Raw genomic sequence first — 19,476 nt, 5'->3', positions numbered from 1 at the left:
GATATCTGTAAGCCAAGTAAATTTTGATTTGTCGATAAGACCGAAGCTGCAGAAAGAAGAAGAAGAAGAGGAAGAAGAAGAAGAAGAAGTAGTAGTAGTAGTAGTTCGTAGTAGAAGAGAGCTATGGCCACGCAGATCTCAGCATCTCCCCTCTTCTTCTCCTTCTCTCCTCCTTCTCCTTCTCCTTCTTCGATTAGAAGAAGAATGAGTTTTTATAATCCCAGAGCTTCTTGTTCATCATCATCATCATCATCATCGTCCTCTCCACTGCCTGACAGAGGCTTATCAGCGATCTCTCATTCAGATACTTTGCCACATGATGGGTTAAACTTGCCTACGGTTCTCAGACTCTCTGCTGCCCTTTCACCTCTGCTGCTCGATACAAAGGTATTCAAAAACTATATATATAATGTGGGTTTTCCATTTCATTCTTGTTTGAAAATCTCTGAATAGGGAAGATCAACATTTATAGATAATTCACAATTACCTACAATCTCAAAAGTCAAGAGTGTCCTTATGAGTACCTACCGATAGAAATCATTGAAAATGACAATAATACCCTCTTGAGCACTGAATAAAATTACCAAAAGTTATGACAGTGCCAATGGGTAGCAATGAGATCACCGAGAGTTGCACAAAAATGCCAGTGTGAGTACCAATTTCTTTTCAATAATGTCCCTGGGAATGAACAGATATATGGAGAATTGAATAATAATTTCCTTGGAACTGAATTCCTATAAATTGTGTGTTTATAAACATATTCAGGCAGCGTGGGCAGCGGGTGGAGAATTTGGAATCTTAGAAGGTAGAACCCTAGCTCTGGTTCACCCAATTGTCATGGGAGGATTGTTCGTGTACACACTTTGGGCGGGATACCTGGGATGGCAATGGAGGAGGGTTAGGACCATCCAGGAAGAGATCAACACATTGAAGAAGACAGAGACAGGTGCGAAACCTGCTGATGAAGGTGCCCCACCATCCCCACTTGAATTGCAGATCAAAGAACTAACTGAGGTGAGTGATGATCCTCATCCTCAACCTTTTTCTTTTGTCGAAGTGTCAAATTTGGTTTACTTGTCTCTCTATTACTTTGCGATCTTATTGAACTCGCATATGTGTGTGTTTAATTGAGGGAATTTTTTTGAAGTAAATACCCCTAAATTTTTCTTGATGACCCCAAATGCTGCCAAGTTCTCAAATTTTCTGCTAGGTGAACTCTGTCTCAAGCAATAATATCTGCTATTTTAGCAATTATATGGTCAATTGATCCCTTTTTTTCTTTTCTTGGGTTGTGGCTTGGTCACTGGCATTTTGTAGAGATAAAGTAAACGGTAACTTAAGTGTCTTTTGGAAGTTTTCACTATAGTGTTTAGTGTGATAGGGCCAATTTGGTTTCAGTCCATCTTATCATACTCAGAATGGTATATGCATAAATGTTTATATGCTTCTGACATAGGTGAGGAAAGAACTTGTGAAAGGAGGGTATAAGGACCGACATTTCAATGCGGGCTCTATATTGCTTGCATTTGGTATTTTGGAAGCTGTTGGGGGATCACTGAACACATGGTTCAGGACGGGGAAACTGTTTCCTGGTCCCCATTTGTTTGCTGGTGCAGGTATGTGCCCTTAACATTTAATCACATATGTTCATATTCTTTCATATAACAGTGGTGCTTTTAGTGTCTTCTATAGAAATTGAATATGATTGGGCATATAGAAATTTCAATGTGCTATATTTGGTAATGTGATGACACATTGAAGTTTATTATTCAATGGGATGACATATAGAAGCTGATTATTCAATGATAATCAGCACATTTTAAAGCGTAACATATAGAAGTAAAAAATTATTACAGATAGAAGTTGGAGTTAATGGCATTTAAATGTGATAATATATAGGATTTGCACTTCAAAATTCATAGAAGCTGAAGGCAGTTTAACATAGAGAGAGGGTGAGTGTGATTTAATATAGTGAGTGGGAGGTTGAGTGTGTTTTAACAATGAGAGGCAGGAAAGGTCGAGCAGGATTTAAGTTCGAGAGAAGTTGCATGACCTAACTTGAAAATCAGAGAGGTTTGAGTGTGAGGTTGGGTATCAGAGCATGATACTATAGGAAGAAGTTGGATGTGTCGACTAACACACATGATAACATAGAGAAAGGTGGATGTCCTAACATGATAAGATAGATAGGAGAGAAATGTTTGATTTGAGAAGATGAATGCCATACTATGATAATAAAGGTTGATGGCATAGAGAGAACCTGAATGTGATAACATAGGTAGGAATGTAGAGAAGAAGTTCATTTGATTTAACTGTGACAGGTATCACGGTTCTATGGGCCCTGGCGGCCGCCCTTGTTCCGGCAATGCAAAAAGGTAATGATACAGCCAGAAGCCTCCATATAGCCTTGAATGCATTGAATGTGCTCCTCTTCATTTGGCAAATTCCCACTGGTTGGGAAATCGTGTTGAAAGTGTTTCAATTTACCACATGGCCATGATCCTTCTAGCACTTGATTTGCTCTTTTTTGAGTGCTTTTTCTATCCTGAACTGTCTTCTTCATATTGACACTCTGTGTAGTGCTACGTGATTATTTGTAACAAAGACTATTGTAACAAATTTCTGTGTACATTTATTTGTATTCAAAACCTTAATAAACGTCCAAAAATAAGGGGCTTTGGTTTTGTTCTTTACTTAATATTATATAGATAAGATGCTTAGGTGAGAACCAACTCTATTGCAATTAGATGATTTGCTTCTATTACGTAGAACCAGCTCTAATGCAATTAGATGATTTGCTTTGGGTACCTAGAACCAACTCTAATGCAATTAGATTATTTGGTTCTATTAACCATATCTGGCTCCAATGTGACAATATGATGTTTTTGTCATTGTATTATGCCAAGTCATTGAGTTGCCAGACTCTTTTGATTACATGACACCTCTTTTTTGACAACATACATTACATGTCCATCCTCCACATGACGTGCCATACTAGTGGATTGAACAAAGATTATGTTTGCAAAGACTCAAAATAAGGATAAACCATGCATTGTGTACAATGGCGAGCCACTTTAAAATGATAAGAGCCACTTTAAATACCTTTAGCTTGAGGCTCCACCAAATCATTGATGGAATGAAAGTGCTAATCACCACATGGAAGTGAGAAAGAGGGATTACTATGTAGTTTAGAACATAAACAATGGGGAAGAAGTCAAATTTAGTTCTCAAGAAATATCTTTTTGACACTTTGCTGACATAAGTGTTGCTTTATGCCTTAAAGGTATAGGGTGTTAGCATCCCTGGGTCCACTTGGGAAGAGTTTGAAAATGCCCAAAAGCACTTCCTTACGAAATTTCTTAAAGTTAAGATACAAATGCCATACATGCTCTAACTTTAGATTGGATCACTTCCCATTTAGATCATAGGCATGGGGAGGGTTTTTGAGCACGAGCTTGAGGCTAAAAAATTCCCCACATAGATGTCTTACAAATATGTAGGAAATAAGTAAACTATAACATACAAAAGCAAAGTTTTGAGTTTTAGTTGTTTTGTGAGATATAATACATTTCACTTCATCAATGAGGTTGTTTTGGAATTATTTTTACCACTTTGGAGAGATGTAGACTCTAGAGTCTCATGTTTCACACATTTTTATTTTTACATTTGTTGTAGGAAATTACGAAACCATTTAAACTTGTGGCCAATGCTCTTTCAATTTTGTGTTCTCTCTTCCCTAGCTCCTTTATACATAAGCTCTCTATGTTATATTTTGAATTAGGTGGTTCCAATTTCATTTAGGTTCTATAAACCCTTCGTTGATGTTTGTTAGACATTAAGCTTTGAATCTTATTCATATGATCACCCCATCTTGTTTCATCTCATATGCTCCACTTTAGTTAATTGGAACTCACACTTTTGTTTTATTTTATTACTAGAGTTGTATTCAATATCATTAAGTGAGAGATGAATCATATGAGGACATATTAAAGATCTTCTCATGGAGTAGTGTTAGCCTTCAAGATGATGCTTTAGATGACATCTTTTTTTTTCATGTAAACCTATGTTTATCAAACCTTTAGATTTAATAATATTGATATTGGTACTATTGTGACTTATTTTATCCATGGGAATTCACTTATTTCATCATATGACAATCTCTCAAATTTCAATAAAAAAATGTAAACCCCCACATTACTTGATTTGTTATTCTTTAAATTTGATGAAAATACCGGTTGCATGTAGAAAAGCAAGCAAGAGTCATTTATCAAAGAAGCAACACAGAGAAAAGTGTGTCATTAAACATTAAGAACTGCAAGAAGTGTTAGAAGGCAATGTGATGGGTGAAGAAGGTGACAAGACGATGGATGGAATGCCAAATAAGTGAACACAACAAGACTAGGAAATTGGTCAATGGTGCTCAACCTTGTCAAAAACAAAAAGAAACCACCCAAAACCCATGACAACTAGAAGTGGACCCTTCCATTATTAATTCACTGTAATAGTTGAAACTTGACACCATCTAGAAGATGACACGGCATTTTCCTTTACAACAAATTCGGGGATTAGACAAATTAGTACAAGCCTGTCACAATGTTACTAAGTATTTGGAATGCTATCTTTGTGTCATTACAATTTACAACCACATAATACGATAAAGTTAGAAAGTTCAAAGGCAACATAGTTTTGAATGTATTCCATGGGCAAGAGACAAGTGTGGAAAAGGGGGGTGGGGGTTAATGGGAAGGTTGTGGACACAATTAAGGGGGTGTACAACATCTAGGCCTATTGGGGTGCCAATTATACCAATTATTACCTTGGTTGTCCGAGGAGAGTTATGTGCCTCATGAGGTCGGTGTCAAGTGTCTTAAGTTGTTGGGCTAGGTAATTAGTAGTCTCTATGATTAGAGAGGTTGCCATATGCTCTTGCCATTAGTCCCTTCATAGAACTTTGGTAGAGGTATAACATCTCGTGCATAAAAAATCAAGGAAGGTGAGGGGATAGTGGCTTGGATAGTAGGAAAGAGGTGGTTAAGGTGGTGAGTGGCACCAAGTTGTTGGTGGCCTCTTGACTACCGTTTGAACTTTTTGAATTGATTGGATGTATATAGAGTTATTGGTGTCCTCTTGACTACCAATTGAACTTTTGGAGTTGATGGGATCTATGTATTCATAACACATTTCATTAGGCTCTATTTCGTTTTATCTACTCGTCACTTTCCTACCTTCCCCAATTGATCACTAAGTTATCTAGAAATTGAACAATCATTCAAATACAACCCAAAACATAGACCTATGGTTGCAAGCATGCTTCTCATACAAATGAAGCAATCAACAGATATCACACACATGTTGTCACGAGGTGTTGAGCTAATAATGCTACCATCACTCTCTTAATCGCTTAATTGGCTTTGGAGGTTGCCTTCGTGCCTCACAATTTAGTCATGAAAGTTGCTTAGCACTAAATGTAATCGAATAAGGGTTGCAACCTCAACGACACCTTTTTTTCTACATGGTCAAATGGATCTTTCCACCAAAATTCCCCCAGATCCCATTGCAATCTTATCAAGGGATTCTTTTCAAAAACTCTCAATTTCCAATTCTCCTTGACTGCATCAATATGTGGGTCGATGATCCACTTAGATCTGTGATAAGCAAGGACCCTTATTTTAGAGAATGTAGCATATTGCAAGATCTGTGGTTGTGTTGTTGATCTACATATAATGCCATCTTCCTCCACATCATAGTCTTGGGGCACTTAGCTTGGGAGAGATGTTTTGGTGTAAATGGGTTTCGAGCTCACAACCTCTAAATGATGGAAGAATAAAATGATAGAGATTCCACCAAAGAAAGCGTATATATCAAGCAACCATCATGGTCATACATACACACACACATACACACATACACACATACATATGGAATCGAAAAGCTCCTTTCCTTCCTTCCATTTACACACGCAGTCACAGATTCTCTGTGTGTGCGCCATCATACATACATACATACATACATACATACAATACATTCATACCTATATACCTACATACATACATACATACATACATACATATGAAGCAGCAAGCTCGTTCTCAGGATTGAGAGTGTTCGCTTTTCTCCTACACGATACGATACCCAGTCGCACATAATCTACAGAATGCAGATATTCGTGAAAACCCTAACTGGCAAGACCATCACTCTCGAAGTCGAGAGCAGCGACACCATCGACAATGTCAAGGCCAAAATCCAGGTGCGTCTCCACTCTCTTTTTTGCTTCCATATCCATCTTTGCTTTGATCAAGCTTCTTCTTCGACCATCCTTGTGAAACCCTTAGTTTGATTTTGGATGTCCTATTCCCTGAATCATCCATGTGAGATCTTCAGATTGATCTATGAGCTTCGTCTTCTTGGACAAGTAAAACTTTTGTTCATGTATGTAGGTTGATCCGTCAGTTTGATATGAGCTTTCTCTCGAACAATCCCGGAAAAATCTTTTGGTTGGATACGCCAGGTTGATGGATGATGAAAATCCTTGTGAAGTCTCGATTCTCCTTGACCCATCCCTGTGGATCTCCCCGCAAATCTTTAGTTTCAATCTTTGTGTTGGTCTTGGCTTTTTCTTGAAAACATTTGTCATGTGAACCCTAAGCTTCAGGTCTTTTAGTTTCTTCTGATGTTCAAAAAGTAGTCTTAAATATGTGACCGCGAGTTCATTGAGTTGTTTTTAAACAACGACACACGTTTCTGATTATCTTTCACATCAGAAAACAAGAAAACGATAAGGTTTCTGATCGTGTTGCATTTTATGACTTTATGTCCTAGGATAAGGAATTTATAATTTTTGTCTCTTGGTTTCTGATGGCGATAACGTGTTGTCTCTAACTTCCAAGCTCATCAGATGCTTGTGCCATGCTTTCCTGTATGATGGAAACCCTGGATTTTATGCTGATTGATTTTATCCTGCTTTGTCTGATGTCAAAAATGGAGTAGACATTTATGGAATGCTTTCTTGCATAGTGTTAACCATAGCTTTCTGGGGTCTTTTTTATGTTAGTTTCTGATGTCGAAATTCATCAGAAACCCAGGGTATTGTTTCGTACATGATAGAAACCCTTTCTCTTTGTGATGATTAATAAACCCTGGCCTTTATGATGGTTGGTTTGCTTTTCTGTATTATGACCTAGGAAGGTATTCCGTTTTCTTGTAGTTTTTTGTTTAAATCAAAATTTTATGTAATGCTTTCATGTGTAATGATGGAAACCCTAGATGGTGTCCGGATTGTTTTGATATTGTAGCTTTATGCCCTATAATAAAGGTCCTTTTATCTCTTGGTTTATGATGTTTTTGCATAAAAAATTTGAGTATGCTTTCCTCCAGGGTAGAGACCCTAGCGTGTGTGCTGATTGATTGTCTTCACTCTCCTGGTTTCTGATGTAAATTATCCCACTTCTTTGCACTGATTACTTTTTCCTTTTCTTGTGCTCTAGGATAAAGAAGGTATCCCACCAGACCAGCAAAGGCTTATTTTTGCTGGCAAGCAATTGGAAGATGGACGCACTTTGGCGGATTACAACATCCAGAAGGAGTCCACGTTGCATTTGGTTCTCCGATTGAGGGGTGGTACCATGATCAAGGTAAAGACCTTGACAGGCAAAGAGATTGAAATTGATATTGAGCTTACTGATACCATCGAGCGAATAAAAGAACGTGTAGAAGAAAAGGAGGGGATCCCACCAGTACAGCAAAGGTCAGTTAACTTCTCTGGTTTCAATGCATTCACATGTAATTTTGGTTCTATTCTGCTACAGAGGTCTGCTTTTTAATGTCTTGAATGCAGTGAAGTTCTGCTAGTAATTTGTGAAAGTTTGCTTATGCATGAAATAATTGGAATTGATGAGAAAATTTCACATACACACATAGTATTTGGCGTCCAGCTTAGGAGAAAATAAGGCCAATTAATTCATGGATATGTCTATCAGTCTTTGTTCTATTCATATTTTTTTCCAACCATGATGTGAAAAAATTCAATGGAATTTTTAGTGTTTGAGGGAACCGCTTTCTGCAAACACTGCTTACAAGATCAAGTTTAAACATGTTTAGATGAGTATATTCATTTTGACTTGGTTCTGTGCCTTTTTCATCAGGGTAATATTTGAAATGATATTTAAGCACCTTTTAGAAGTCTTTCACAGTGAAAAATCATTCTATCTTGTATTATCGTATGGAAGTCTTTCCTCTCCAGGATTTCAGGTAGACATCCAATATGGTAAACAGATTGGATTAGATTTGGCCATTTCATGCTTCTCTAAAGAGAGACAGCAGTGGACATGCTATTGGATTTCTTCCTTGTATAGAGAATCTTTGAATGCACACTGCATAATAATGTAGAAATGTATGACTAGTATCATGTTTATTGTTAGCATCCTGACTTGGATATTCTCGTAATTAGTTAGCATTTTCTTTACCCAATTTGCAGGCTAATTTTTGCTGGGAAGCAAATGAATGATGAAAAAACTGCAAAGGAATACAACATTGAAGGTGGGTCTGTCCTTCATCTTGTTCTTGCACTGAGGGGCGGAGGAAACACTGCATAATACTACTCTCTTCTGACAAATCTGTTTCGAATATTAAATGATTTAGTATGGGTCTACGAATTGAAAGATGGTTCTATTCTCCATCTTGTATACGTAAGAATTGCTCTTGCATCAGATAGTGTATTTCTGATATGCAAACCAAATTCAAGATTCCTTTTTAGGTGTTTTATATGCCCTTTCATGATGCAAACTTATATTTATGTATGCTACCTAAGCAGAAGGTGAGTTAATTTGTGTGTACGTCGTACTTTCTCCCTTTCAAATGACCCGAATGTCATTTAGTGAAATAGGTAATATTAAAAATAGAGCACTCTCGTGTCACAGAGACCCGTAAGTGAGTTTGCTGTTTTGGCAAGAACAAGCCACCTGAGTAGTGAATGAGCTAGCTTTAAACTCAAGCATGCAGGTCAATGAAAAATATGGTTTTTCTCTCTCATAAGAGAGAAAGGAAGATGTAGTAATGTCTCTAACATGCTCAACAAGTTTCTGAACATTGTATTTTAGAGACTTTTGAACATCTCTCTTTCTCAAGCTGGTTGATGGGAGGCATGGTTATAAGTAGCAGAATTGTGACAGCATTGTCTTTTGAAATTTTTAATGCCTTTAAAATACTCAGCAAGATTTTGACCATTGTATTTTAGAGACCTTTAAACATCTTTCTCTCTCAAGCTGGTTGATGGAGAGCATGTTCAGAAGTAGCAAGACTGTAACAGCACTATCATTTTGGGTTTCTTTTTACCAGTAAAAAAGAGCAACATTGTCCTTCAGGATTGGGTGTGGATTTAAAAGTGTCCAATGATGATGCATATTGCAAAGATCTAGCCCCTTCACTGATTTATTGTTTATTTGAATGCATATATATTGGTTGTGTGTGTTTTTATTGAGTGGCTTGTCTCTGAGTGCTAGACTGTGTGGTCGAGTTTGCTTGTCACTCTTTGGAGAAATGGTAGAAACTCAGATGTATGGGGAAAACGGTAAATGTAGTAGATAAAATGTGATGAGTTTATTATGGCTGAACATGCTTTCATGTAGTATTATATTTTTGTTATGTCTTAACTATTAGCTTTCTTTTATGCTTCTTCTTCTCTCTCTCTCTCTGGTCCCATAGGTCAAAATTGGCCTCTTTATGGACATTAAAAATTCTAATTCTGTCTCTCTCTCGTCACTTGCTTTGTTGATGTTCTTTTGATATTTGTCTTTGTTGCTTTGTGATTTTGTTTGATTCTGTTATGTCGTAACTATTAGGTCTCATAGACCATATTTGACCTCTAATGATGATAATAGAATCTCTCTCTCTCTCTCATCACTTAACTCTCATTGTTTTGATATTTGACTTTGTTGATTTGTGATTTTGTTTGATTATGGAAACATAATAAAATGATAATCTATCCTGCCTCCTATTTATTTTTCAAATTGATTGTTGTATTAATGTCTTTATGAAGGATCAACTCCAATTGCATAGTCATTAAGGATCAAACTTGAAAACGTTTCGAAGCTTCAAAACCGTTTAAGGTGATTGGAAATACATACATGTTTCTTGAGAGTGGTAAAATATTCTTTTCAAATGGTCATTCCAAGGAATTGATTTTGTAGGCATAGTTTAGACCTTTTAAAAACCAATAAATGGTTGGGTGAATTGCAGAAAATTACAAAAGACAATTAGTAGAAAATTAACAAATCAAGAAATGAGCAAAATTCTTGAACATTATCATGAATGCGTTGTAGTTAGAGTGGAAAAGAAAGAAGGTACTTGAGCTACTATGGAAGTAGGATCAAAAGTTACTCCTTTGGTTTACTATTGGAGTTCTATGTTTATCTTATGCTTTATATATCTACGTCATTTTTCAATTGGGTTTTATATTGGTCACATTATCAAAATTGTAGCCAAACAACTTAGTAAATCAAGGATAACCTAGTACATTTGTTGATCTTAGTTTCATCACATGAAAATCAAGTAATTCTAGATAAGAATCATTGTGAAATTGATGAATTGCAGCATTGATTATTTATATTTCTTCCATTTGCTAGTTGAGTTTCATAAACGTGAGCACTTATATCCATGCCAACTCCTAGCGTTTTACTAAGTCATTGCCAATAAATTTGTCTAAGCTGCCTATATGTATATATATATATATTCCAAAAAAAAAACTCCTTCCATTAGTTATAAAAATTTAGCTATAGAGATCCATTAATTTGACTAATTGTTTAAACTACTTTGGCCAACATTAACACCTTGATTCTTTTGTTATTGTAGAACATCTTTTTCTCTCTATCTCCTTTAGTGGACATTGAACCCTTTTAATACACGCCCTATCATTATCTTTATAGAATTACATTGGCACCTAGTTTTGGCAAAAAATGTGTCATTGAAGTATTTGCATTTACTTAATGTTTCCCTATCATAATGCATTATACATTGTAGCTCACCGTTCTTCCCCCACTTGAACATGCATTGAACACTTGACCCTTTTGTTATTGTAGGTTAACTTTTGTCCCAATAAGTTTTAGCAGGTAATGAGCCCTTGACCATTTTGTGTTAATGGTTAGTTGCTACCATTTGAGTTGCCCCGCTCAAAACACCTTGTAGGCTTAGTTGGAGGTGTGTAGCATATTTTGTCTTTTGAGGTATAATACAAGGCTATATTTAGCGTAATGTGAACATATTTAGTGTAATGCAACGATCATGGGGATTTTGCATCAATACCTTGTCCTTCAATTGTTTCAATCTTCTTCAATCTTTTTAAGTAATTGCCCATAATTAGTAAGTTGTCATACTATAAATACAAGGTTATCAACTTACCTCCATACAATATATAATGATTGAGCAAGATGACATATAACATGACATGCCCAATTGCTAAAACCATTTAGGTTGTTATATGACAAATTCAAGCAGCATTAACAAAAAAATAAAATCCACCTTTTTAATGGGTTGGGTTTTCATTGATGCTATTAAAGCTCTACCCACCCCATCATACTAGGTGGTGTTTTACGACCTTAGCAATTAGGGAATTTCGAGGTGGTGTTTAATGGATTGCGAGGGGTGCCACGGAAAATCCGAAGGCTAGAAAGGAAAGTTGATTTGGTGTATGGGGATGTTGTCCGAAGAAGAGGTTATGTAGATGTATGTCATTTGTATTATGACTCTTGTACAGAGGGTTTAGCGTAGATACCATACACATACATCTTGGTTTAATAGATGTATGTCATCGCTACTAATGGTGGAGTTTGGGGATATATGTATAGCAAGGTTTTGATTGTATTATCTACCATCTTGGTTTAATACAAATGTAGATTGATTTAGTCGAAGAAGAGGAAGACTTTGATGAAGAAAGACGCAAAAACACATCATTGGCTTTATTAGTTAAGACATATGTACACCATAGTACGTAATATACTCGAATGCATTGGCAAATATTCTTTTCCATACGAATGTAAAGAATGCGTATGTTATTATTATTATATATGATTTACCTTAACTGTCGTACCTTTTAAAAAAAAAGTTACCTTATAATAAATAATGAATACAAAAGTATGGTATTTAGTATTTACCATATTTTCAAGGGTGTTTTTCCCATTCTCGAATGCGAATGCACGGATGATACGTATGGTTCATACTATGACATTGTACACAGACAGTGTCTTTCTCCTCCTCACACAGAGAAGCAAAACGAAGCAGAAGACACTCAGGATCTGAGAGAGAGAGAGAGAGAGATGGCTCTGCAGTGGATGATGTTGGGCGGGGCCACCGCAGCGGAAGCAGTCCTGGCGTTGCTTCTCACAGTGCGCTACCCGGCCGCCCTCCGCCGCCGCCTCCTCGTCATCGTCTCCTCCCTCCTCCAGCCCGCCCTTGGTATCGTGCCGTTTGCAGCATTCCAGCTCCTCGGTACAAACATGCCTCCTTAGATAATCTTTCAATAATTTAAACCCTAAAGTTCTGATCCATCCTTGCTTATGAAATCTCTGAACATTTCTCCTTTTCTTATTCTTCCTTCATTTATTCTCTAAACTTGAACCATCCGATAACATTTGCTTCGGAAAAACCTAATCCTGTCTGTCCGTTTTCTTTCTTTTTTGTAATCTGTACCTTAACATGTGAATCCTAATCGTTGGATCCATCCTTGTTTCTGAAACCCTAAAGTTGTCTCTTTCTTCTACTTCCTAAACTCCTTATTGTAAACTCTAAATCCTCCGTAAATTTTCTTTCTTTGCAGATATCTATTGGAAAAACGAGCACCGTCTGAAATGTTCTTCGGATGTGTGCACTGTTGTGGAGAGGGACCGATATGAACGATCTGTATGCTGTTTCCTACATAAAATTGCTTTCTTTTTTCTTGCACAAATATATCTATTTACATGATTATATCTCATTGTTTATCTATGTTTGATGCAATCTGCAGGTCTTTAAAGCCCAACGTAACGCCCTCCTTTCAATTGGAGCTTGTCTTCTCTACTGGTTAGTACCTACCTATATCAATTAAGCTGCATGCAGAGGTGAATGATGTGTAATATTAGGTGTAACGCTATTCCTTTATCAAGGAATGTTGAACATTATGTGTCAGAGAAGTCTAGGGTGCTATAATTATAATATGTTCCAATGTGGTGATTGTCTCCCCATTGGATTTCTTCACAATCTCTTGCCGAGTTTTTTTGTTGTGTGTGTTAGGCATGTATTTCCAAATATGATTCCCACTGGTGCCATGGAGGATCTTCTTATTCTTTGGGATTGACTTTCAAGTTTTATCTTTGGATGCTGCTTGTAGAAGGATTGGATGATATATACTTTTCTTAGTTTGAGCAAAGATGGGAACCCGTAGCATTTGGGAGGGATCATTATCTTCAACAGTCCAGAGCTCATATTTTGAGTTTGAAGTGGGAAATGCTCAATACACTACACCGAGTTTTAGGCTGGAATATGAACCATGATGTGAAAAGTATGAGATAACTTGGTATCATTTGGAAATATGCCTTGGCTCACACTTTGAGTCTAAAGAAGTCACTAATCAACCTAGAATTCCTAGTTTTAGAACTGACAGAATCTACAACCTTCAATTTATTGATGGGAAACCAGAAGATGTGAGAAGTGGCATCCCACAGCTCTCGCATCTTTGAATATTCACTGTCATAACAGGTGTGGAATCATCTCTGCAGTAGATCACCAATTTCTCAGACAAAGTCGATTTTCTTGATTTGCAATCTATGGGAGTATAATTGGTAACACCAGCATCCAGAAAGGAATCCATAATATCAACATTGGAACAAAAAGCCCTAAATCAGGGCCAGATGATATGTGGAATGAGCTGTGAGGTCCAAATTTTGTAGCTAAGGCAACCGATCTGATTACATGCTTTTGAGATTAAGTTTTCTGTCCTAAGAAAGATGACACCACAGTAAGTATGAATGCAATAAATAATAATGGAGTGGAAACGGCACAGTCAAATTATAAAAAGAGTAGCACTGTTCTGGACCCAGAGATAGTAGAAGGCAATATAATGTACTCATAGAAAAGGAGGTGGCCAATTATTCAAGGAATAAAAGCTACTTTTCGTCCAAAATGATAAATATAGCACACACAAGGCACTATGTATTGTAGGTACAGTGCTTAAGTAATCATTTCCCAAGCTCAAGGGTAAAATAAAACCCAGATATTGCTATAAAAGTTTCTATGATGATGTCAGCGGCCCTATGTCTTGGGGATTGTGGTCGTCAATGGGCTGTAATTGTTTGTAGCTCCTGCAGGGTGGTCCTTTCATATGTGTCTGGGGATGGAAATGCTACCTTCTAAAGTAATCAATGAGATGTGATTGTCTCCTCTGGTCTGGTATATGTGGCGTATATATCAATGGTTCTATGACTTTCTAACTCAATCAAGAAATGAACAAACAGAATTTGTCTCTAAACTCCATGATTTCTTCAAGGATTTGCCCTCTGCACAAATCTGCATATCTAGATGCCTTGCTAAATGAAATACTCCTTTCCCCATTATCCATCTCAGTGCATATCTGACAGATCCTTTGTGCTTTAGGCATCTCACAGCTTGACCTAAGTTTGTGTGATAATATCCTCTTAACTGACCTACCGCTACTTTTGATCTCTCATACTTCATCTCAGTGCATGTCCTACATATCCTATCTGCAATAGGCATCTCACAGCTCAGCTCAACTCAACTCAATCCCGAGCCTTTGTGATATTACTCTTAGCTGACCTATCACTACTTGTGATCTATGGGGCATGTATATATCCATGTATCATGGTCGCTGAAGGAACAGTTTGTGATGGATATCAACAGAATTCATGAAATCAGGTGATGTCATTGTATCTGGAATCTATTGACTGTATCTAGAAAATGCGTCTTTGGCTGGAGATGCTGTGCTGTCTAAGACAAAACCCCTTAAAGTTTGCATCCATAGCAACTTGAAGAATGCCATTGCAGGATAGCAATAACAAAAGATCTATTCACCATGGAAGAGTCCAGGCTATATAAAATGCATAAAGTACCAGAAAACTTGACGCAAGTAATGAAATTCCTGGAATAGATCAGGTTTTCTGGACAAAATAGTAAATAGAATCGTTGCTGCAGAAGATACATTTTTTAATGTTTTTCTTGAACGGTAACTACTCAGCTTGTTGCAGTTATTCCATTCTATTGTATAATCCAAGTTAAGTAGTGAATAGTTTGTTCCCTTGAAATTTACTTTTCCTTAAAATTGCTCTCAATTTATAACACTCAGATTGATTCGAGTGTTCCACTCCATTTGAAACCCTCATTCCACCTTTCTTATAAAATGAACTGTTCTACTGTATGCTTCCTTTATTCACTTGCATAGTCATCAAAATAATACAATCAATTTTCAGAAATATCTTAAATTTGTTTATAAAACTTTTGGGACCTCCATTGGAACTTTTGTCAGCACTGCTACCCTGCATTGCGATACAAAGTTCCTGTAATTATCAAAGCACCAATAATTTGTTTGAGAATCCCACAACACAAAGATATTGCAACAGGTCTGGTGACACTGCACGCAACACAAAACCATGTCCACATGAACACCAGTACTAGTACCTGTACCGGCAAATGAAATTGATCCTTGTTCTTGTTATTGGACACACAGTTTACTCATGTTGTGATCTCTCCATCTTTGATAGTCTATGATGAATATGTTTAGAATGTCAATTTCAGTTTCATTGAATGGATATAGGGTAACTCTTGTAAACCTTCAGGTATAGACTTCAGAAAGCATGCTTAGGCATACTCCAGAGGCACAGGTAAAAAAGGGTCAGGGCCCTTGCATTGAATATCAGCATACCTCTGTAGTACGAATGCTATATACATTTTGTGAACACATATATTGTGAATATACAGTTTGCTATATATATATATATATATATATATATATGTACAATTAGAGATACATACTCTGTTTTGCACATATATCCATATACTATATATCATCCTTGTTACATCCAGAGACATTTGGATGGGTGTTAACGGTGGGAAAGGCCCATAATGAACTTTAGTGTGTTAACGCACACTTATTTGAAGGAAGGTTAGGAAATCCTATAAAAGACGAATGGCATCATTTTCCTCATTGAGTGATCACCATATTTGATCCTGGGAGGGATGTCATAGTCCTATCCACATTTCCATGCTAAACCCAAGGGCCATACCTATCCCCTAGGACTGGTATACTATTATCATCTTTTTCACTATCCACATTCCCATGCTAAATCCAAGGGCCATACCTATCTCCTAGGACTGGTATACTATTATCATCTTTTTCATTGCTAACATAGAAAATACTGTGTTTTTAGTTGTGAGATCTTGTCTGGTTCTATATGCCATTTCAGTCTTTGAAGATGCTTAATATATCGCTCTGCTCCTTCAAATGTTTTTTCAAGTTTATACTTCCGTTTGCAAACTCTTTTAATGATATTTTTCTTTCATTATTACAGGTTGTTATATCGAATGTGTAAATATTACACGGAAATTCAGAAGCTTGAGGATGATGTGAAACGGTTGAAATCACATTAAGAAGTCTGTTTAACTTTGTTGATATTTTGAAACTGAATTAATCAAATGTCACACGTAAATTATTTGCCAGTGAGCTTTCTGATCATTATCTGAAATTACACTTTTAAAAGTTAAATTTGTCTATGACCATTGCAGTGTTTATCTGCTGAAAAGGACAGGGAAATGTTATATTTGTTTGTGAGGTATAAATGCAGTGGTGTTATGAGAGTATGTATTCCATGATTATTGCTTCAACAGTTGCAGAAGTTCCAGTTTGGAGTGAATGCATGTTAGGGCTTCCATGTCAAGGGCTGAAATCACTATTTGTAAAAATGGGATTCACATACCAAGTTTCTGTTGATGTGTAGTTTCTCTCCCCAAACTTATACATATAGTAATCAAAGCTATAGGCATTATTACAACAGGAATCAATGGAAGCAATCTTACAAATATTCTAAACAAATTAGAGTCAGTAGACAATTGTGGGTTTGTAGTTCAATTGAATGGTGGTCGCATAATGGCTTAATGGCCAATTGTCATTTACTTAGAGTATTTGCAAATGCTTCCTCAGTAACATGTTCGTCAACTTGAGATAATGATTATTAAGTACCTTCATCATAGATCAGATGTTTACAAAATATATGAAGGTTTCTACTATCAGAAAATGCAAGTTCTAGCTCTATAATAAGAACAAAACGAGTCTACAAACAGTACTTCTGAAATTCTGCTGATGCTTGATTACTAGTACTTCCTATAAATTGAGGAATATGTTCATATTCTAATTATATGTTAGAGTTGTTGGAAGGCAATGATTCCATGTTCATGGTAAAGGCCATGCATGAAGGTAGTTGAGACCACTTTTGAGGCAAATTGAAATAGCGAACAAGAAACAAGGGGTTGATGGAAAGAACTTAAGAGGTGAAAAACATTTGAGGTTCTTGAGTACTAATGCTAGGAAAAGCTATGTTAACATAAAGTTGTTACTCAAGGAGTTTAATAAAAAATTACTAATATTAAGAATTTTCACAAAGAAGGGTTGGAGACCCAAATCTCTTGTTGAGGTATTAGCTCAATGCAACTTTTAGTGTAGGTAGATCTAAAATTCATTAAGAGTAAGGGCATTTTCATTTTTATGGACAAGTTTCAAAAATTTTCAAATAAGATTTGCAATAAGGGAAGGACACAATGTGAACGATACCAAATGTGATGATATTTTCAATGTCTTGGAAGGCTAAAGCAAATGGTAATGATGGCATGCCTATGTGTGTTGAAATTTAGAATTGTGAGGGACATATACAACTCATTTGTTCTTTTTTATGGCATTCCGATGAGTCGGTAGGAGAGAGAGGGTGGGTAATGGGTTAGTGCATTGTAACCCATCGCCGCAATAGTTGAGGGTTTCCGGACGAAGACTTTAGAGGAGTCAGAAAGGTATTTAAATTGTGTGAATAATCCCCTGAATTTTTTTGACATGGGTGTGTGAGTGACTCACAACAACCAATCTAGTTCAATGAATAGATAATCTTTTGTTGAAGAAATAAAAAAATATATTTTTTTCAACAAAAAAGAGATTAGTACAAATGAATGCGAAATACACAAACATCATGACAATTTTATGCAATGTTGCTCATATGTGTGTTTAGGATACATTGGATTGTATTATATTTGATGCAATCGAGGATTAAATGTTTATGCTACCACACACCCTACCAATTTGAAGATTTAAATTGCTATGAAGTTTGACATCCATTGCAAGATATGTTTGGGCATTGCTTTCATTTCAATAGTGATGAACAACATGCAAATATTAAATTAACAAGAGTTAACTATGTTGAAAGGTTATGAAAGGTATTGGGTATAGTAGGCATAGTCAAATAAATCAGTATGGCCAATGATGAGTGAGAAAACATATGCAATCTTAGGTTGTGATGAGAATAATGAAGTAAAACCGCATACAATTATTTGATGTAGAGTTGAGCATTCGCTATTTGCTTTGAATATCCTGGTGGTATTGTCACGATGCATTCATGTGTGTGTCCTCCTTTGTAAATCAATATTGCAAGTGTTGCGAATGTCAACGAGGGTAGGCTTGGTACGAGTACCAAGGTAGTTTGCGCTTGAATTTTGTTTGTTGTCATCCTCGTTGTAAGAAGGCAAATGTATATATTCCCCATGTGTAAAACCATGGGGAAGGGAGAGGTGTCGAGGCACTTTTCTTTAGCCTATATTTAGTTCATGCTTAACGCCACCTTACAAACCCTCTCCTTGTCACAGTTGCCCTCCTTCAATGCTCAAATGCTCTCCCTCGTTTGGTCGGAATTGCTGTCCTCACTCTTCTGGCGTAGTTGCGCTTTCGATTGCCACCATCTTGTCCATGTTGCCGTTTTGCTATAGGTTGCCGCCATCTCATTCTCGTGTTTTCCGTAGCATGATGTGTGTACAGTTTTTGGCCACTGTCATGTGGGCATTTACAATCCATTTGGTTTGCTATAATAAGATCGTGTGGGCGTAGCAGGTGGGTGCGAGCAATGTGTTTGGGATAAAGGTACAAACATTGAACCAATGGGGGTTGGGCTTGTATTGTCTATCTATCTTCGTCTCGAGGGAGGGAGGGAGGCACCGTGAGCGAGCTCTGCGAAAATCGTGTTCGTGTTCTACTCTTTCTTTACTTGTGTGTGTGTGTGTGTCTTGTGGTGTAACAACAGTTGGGGCCTTCACATTTGTGAGTTGGTGTCTGTCTATCTGTCACTGAAGGTTTTACCTTTTCTTTCTTTCTCTTTCTTTATACTTCTCTAAGTCTCTTCTCTTCATTTGTCCCTCTCACCTCTGTCTCTGCCTCTGCCTCTGCCTCTGCAGAGAGGACGGACGACGCAG

At 36.9% G+C, this 19,476-nt stretch overlaps 3 protein-coding genes across 3 annotated transcripts; all 3 read left to right on the top strand.

Moving 5' to 3' along the window:
• Positions 1 to 2,684, top strand: LOC147862676 (plant/protein). Its single transcript, XM_087321602.1, has 4 exons — positions 1 to 387; positions 766 to 1,014; positions 1,457 to 1,616; positions 2,322 to 2,684. Exons 1-4 carry the CDS (start codon positions 124 to 126, stop codon positions 2,498 to 2,500), a joined length of 852 nt encoding a protein of 283 aa, XP_087177728.1. The 5' UTR covers positions 1 to 123; the 3' UTR covers positions 2,501 to 2,684.
• Positions 2,685 to 6,061: 3,377 nt separating this feature from the next.
• Positions 6,062 to 8,760, top strand: LOC147862675 (ubiquitin-NEDD8-like protein RUB2). Its single transcript, XM_087321312.1, has 3 exons — positions 6,062 to 6,247; positions 7,485 to 7,744; positions 8,474 to 8,760. Exons 1-3 carry the CDS (start codon positions 6,155 to 6,157, stop codon positions 8,589 to 8,591), a joined length of 471 nt encoding a protein of 156 aa, XP_087177438.1. The 5' UTR covers positions 6,062 to 6,154; the 3' UTR covers positions 8,592 to 8,760.
• A 3,466-nt stretch (positions 8,761 to 12,226) lies between these two features.
• LOC147862674 (uncharacterized) lies at positions 12,227 to 16,830 on the top strand. The gene is made up of 4 exons (XM_087320680.1): positions 12,227 to 12,477; positions 12,806 to 12,888; positions 12,992 to 13,047; positions 16,545 to 16,830. The coding sequence occupies exons 1-4, from the start codon at positions 12,306 to 12,308 to the stop codon at positions 16,621 to 16,623; spliced, it is 390 nt and encodes a 129-aa protein (XP_087176806.1). The 5' UTR covers positions 12,227 to 12,305; the 3' UTR covers positions 16,624 to 16,830.
• The last annotated feature ends 2,646 nt before the right edge of the window (positions 16,831 to 19,476 follow it).

The sequence above is a fragment of the Azolla caroliniana genome, unplaced genomic scaffold (assembly GCF_043228905.1).
Source record: "Azolla caroliniana isolate FFs.n. ecotype wild unplaced genomic scaffold, voAzoCaro1.0.p SCAF_6, whole genome shotgun sequence".
NCBI lineage: Eukaryota > Viridiplantae > Streptophyta > Polypodiopsida > Salviniales > Salviniaceae > Azolla > Azolla caroliniana.
Note: the sequence above shows the minus strand (reverse complement) of the source record. Positions and strands in the feature narration are given on the sequence as shown.

What these genes read in the sequence shown, in the direction of transcription:
- LOC147862674 (XM_087320680.1), top strand. Translation starts at nt 12,306, where the DNA reads ATGGCTCTGCAGTGGATGATGTTGGGCGGGGCCACCGCAGCGGAAGCA. An exon ending in TGCAGCATTCCAGCTCCTCG is followed by an intron (nt 12,478 to 12,805) that starts GTACAAACATGC and finishes CTTTCTTTGCAG; the next exon opens with ATATCTATTGGAAAAACGAG. An exon ending in GGGACCGATATGAACGATCT is followed by an intron (nt 12,889 to 12,991) that starts GTATGCTGTTTC and finishes TGCAATCTGCAG; the next exon opens with GTCTTTAAAGCCCAACGTAA.
- LOC147862676 (XM_087321602.1), top strand. Translation starts at nt 124, where the DNA reads ATGGCCACGCAGATCTCAGCATCTCCCCTCTTCTTCTCCTTCTCTCCT. An exon ending in CTCTGCTGCTCGATACAAAG is followed by an intron (nt 388 to 765) that starts GTATTCAAAAAC and finishes AAACATATTCAG; the next exon opens with GCAGCGTGGGCAGCGGGTGG. An exon ending in CCATTTGTTTGCTGGTGCAG is followed by an intron (nt 1,617 to 2,321) that starts GTATGTGCCCTT and finishes TAACTGTGACAG; the next exon opens with GTATCACGGTTCTATGGGCC.
- LOC147862675 (XM_087321312.1), top strand. Translation starts at nt 6,155, where the DNA reads ATGCAGATATTCGTGAAAACCCTAACTGGCAAGACCATCACTCTCGAA. An exon ending in ATGTCAAGGCCAAAATCCAG is followed by an intron (nt 6,248 to 7,484) that starts GTGCGTCTCCAC and finishes CTTGTGCTCTAG; the next exon opens with GATAAAGAAGGTATCCCACC. An exon ending in ATCCCACCAGTACAGCAAAG is followed by an intron (nt 7,745 to 8,473) that starts GTCAGTTAACTT and finishes CCCAATTTGCAG; the next exon opens with GCTAATTTTTGCTGGGAAGC.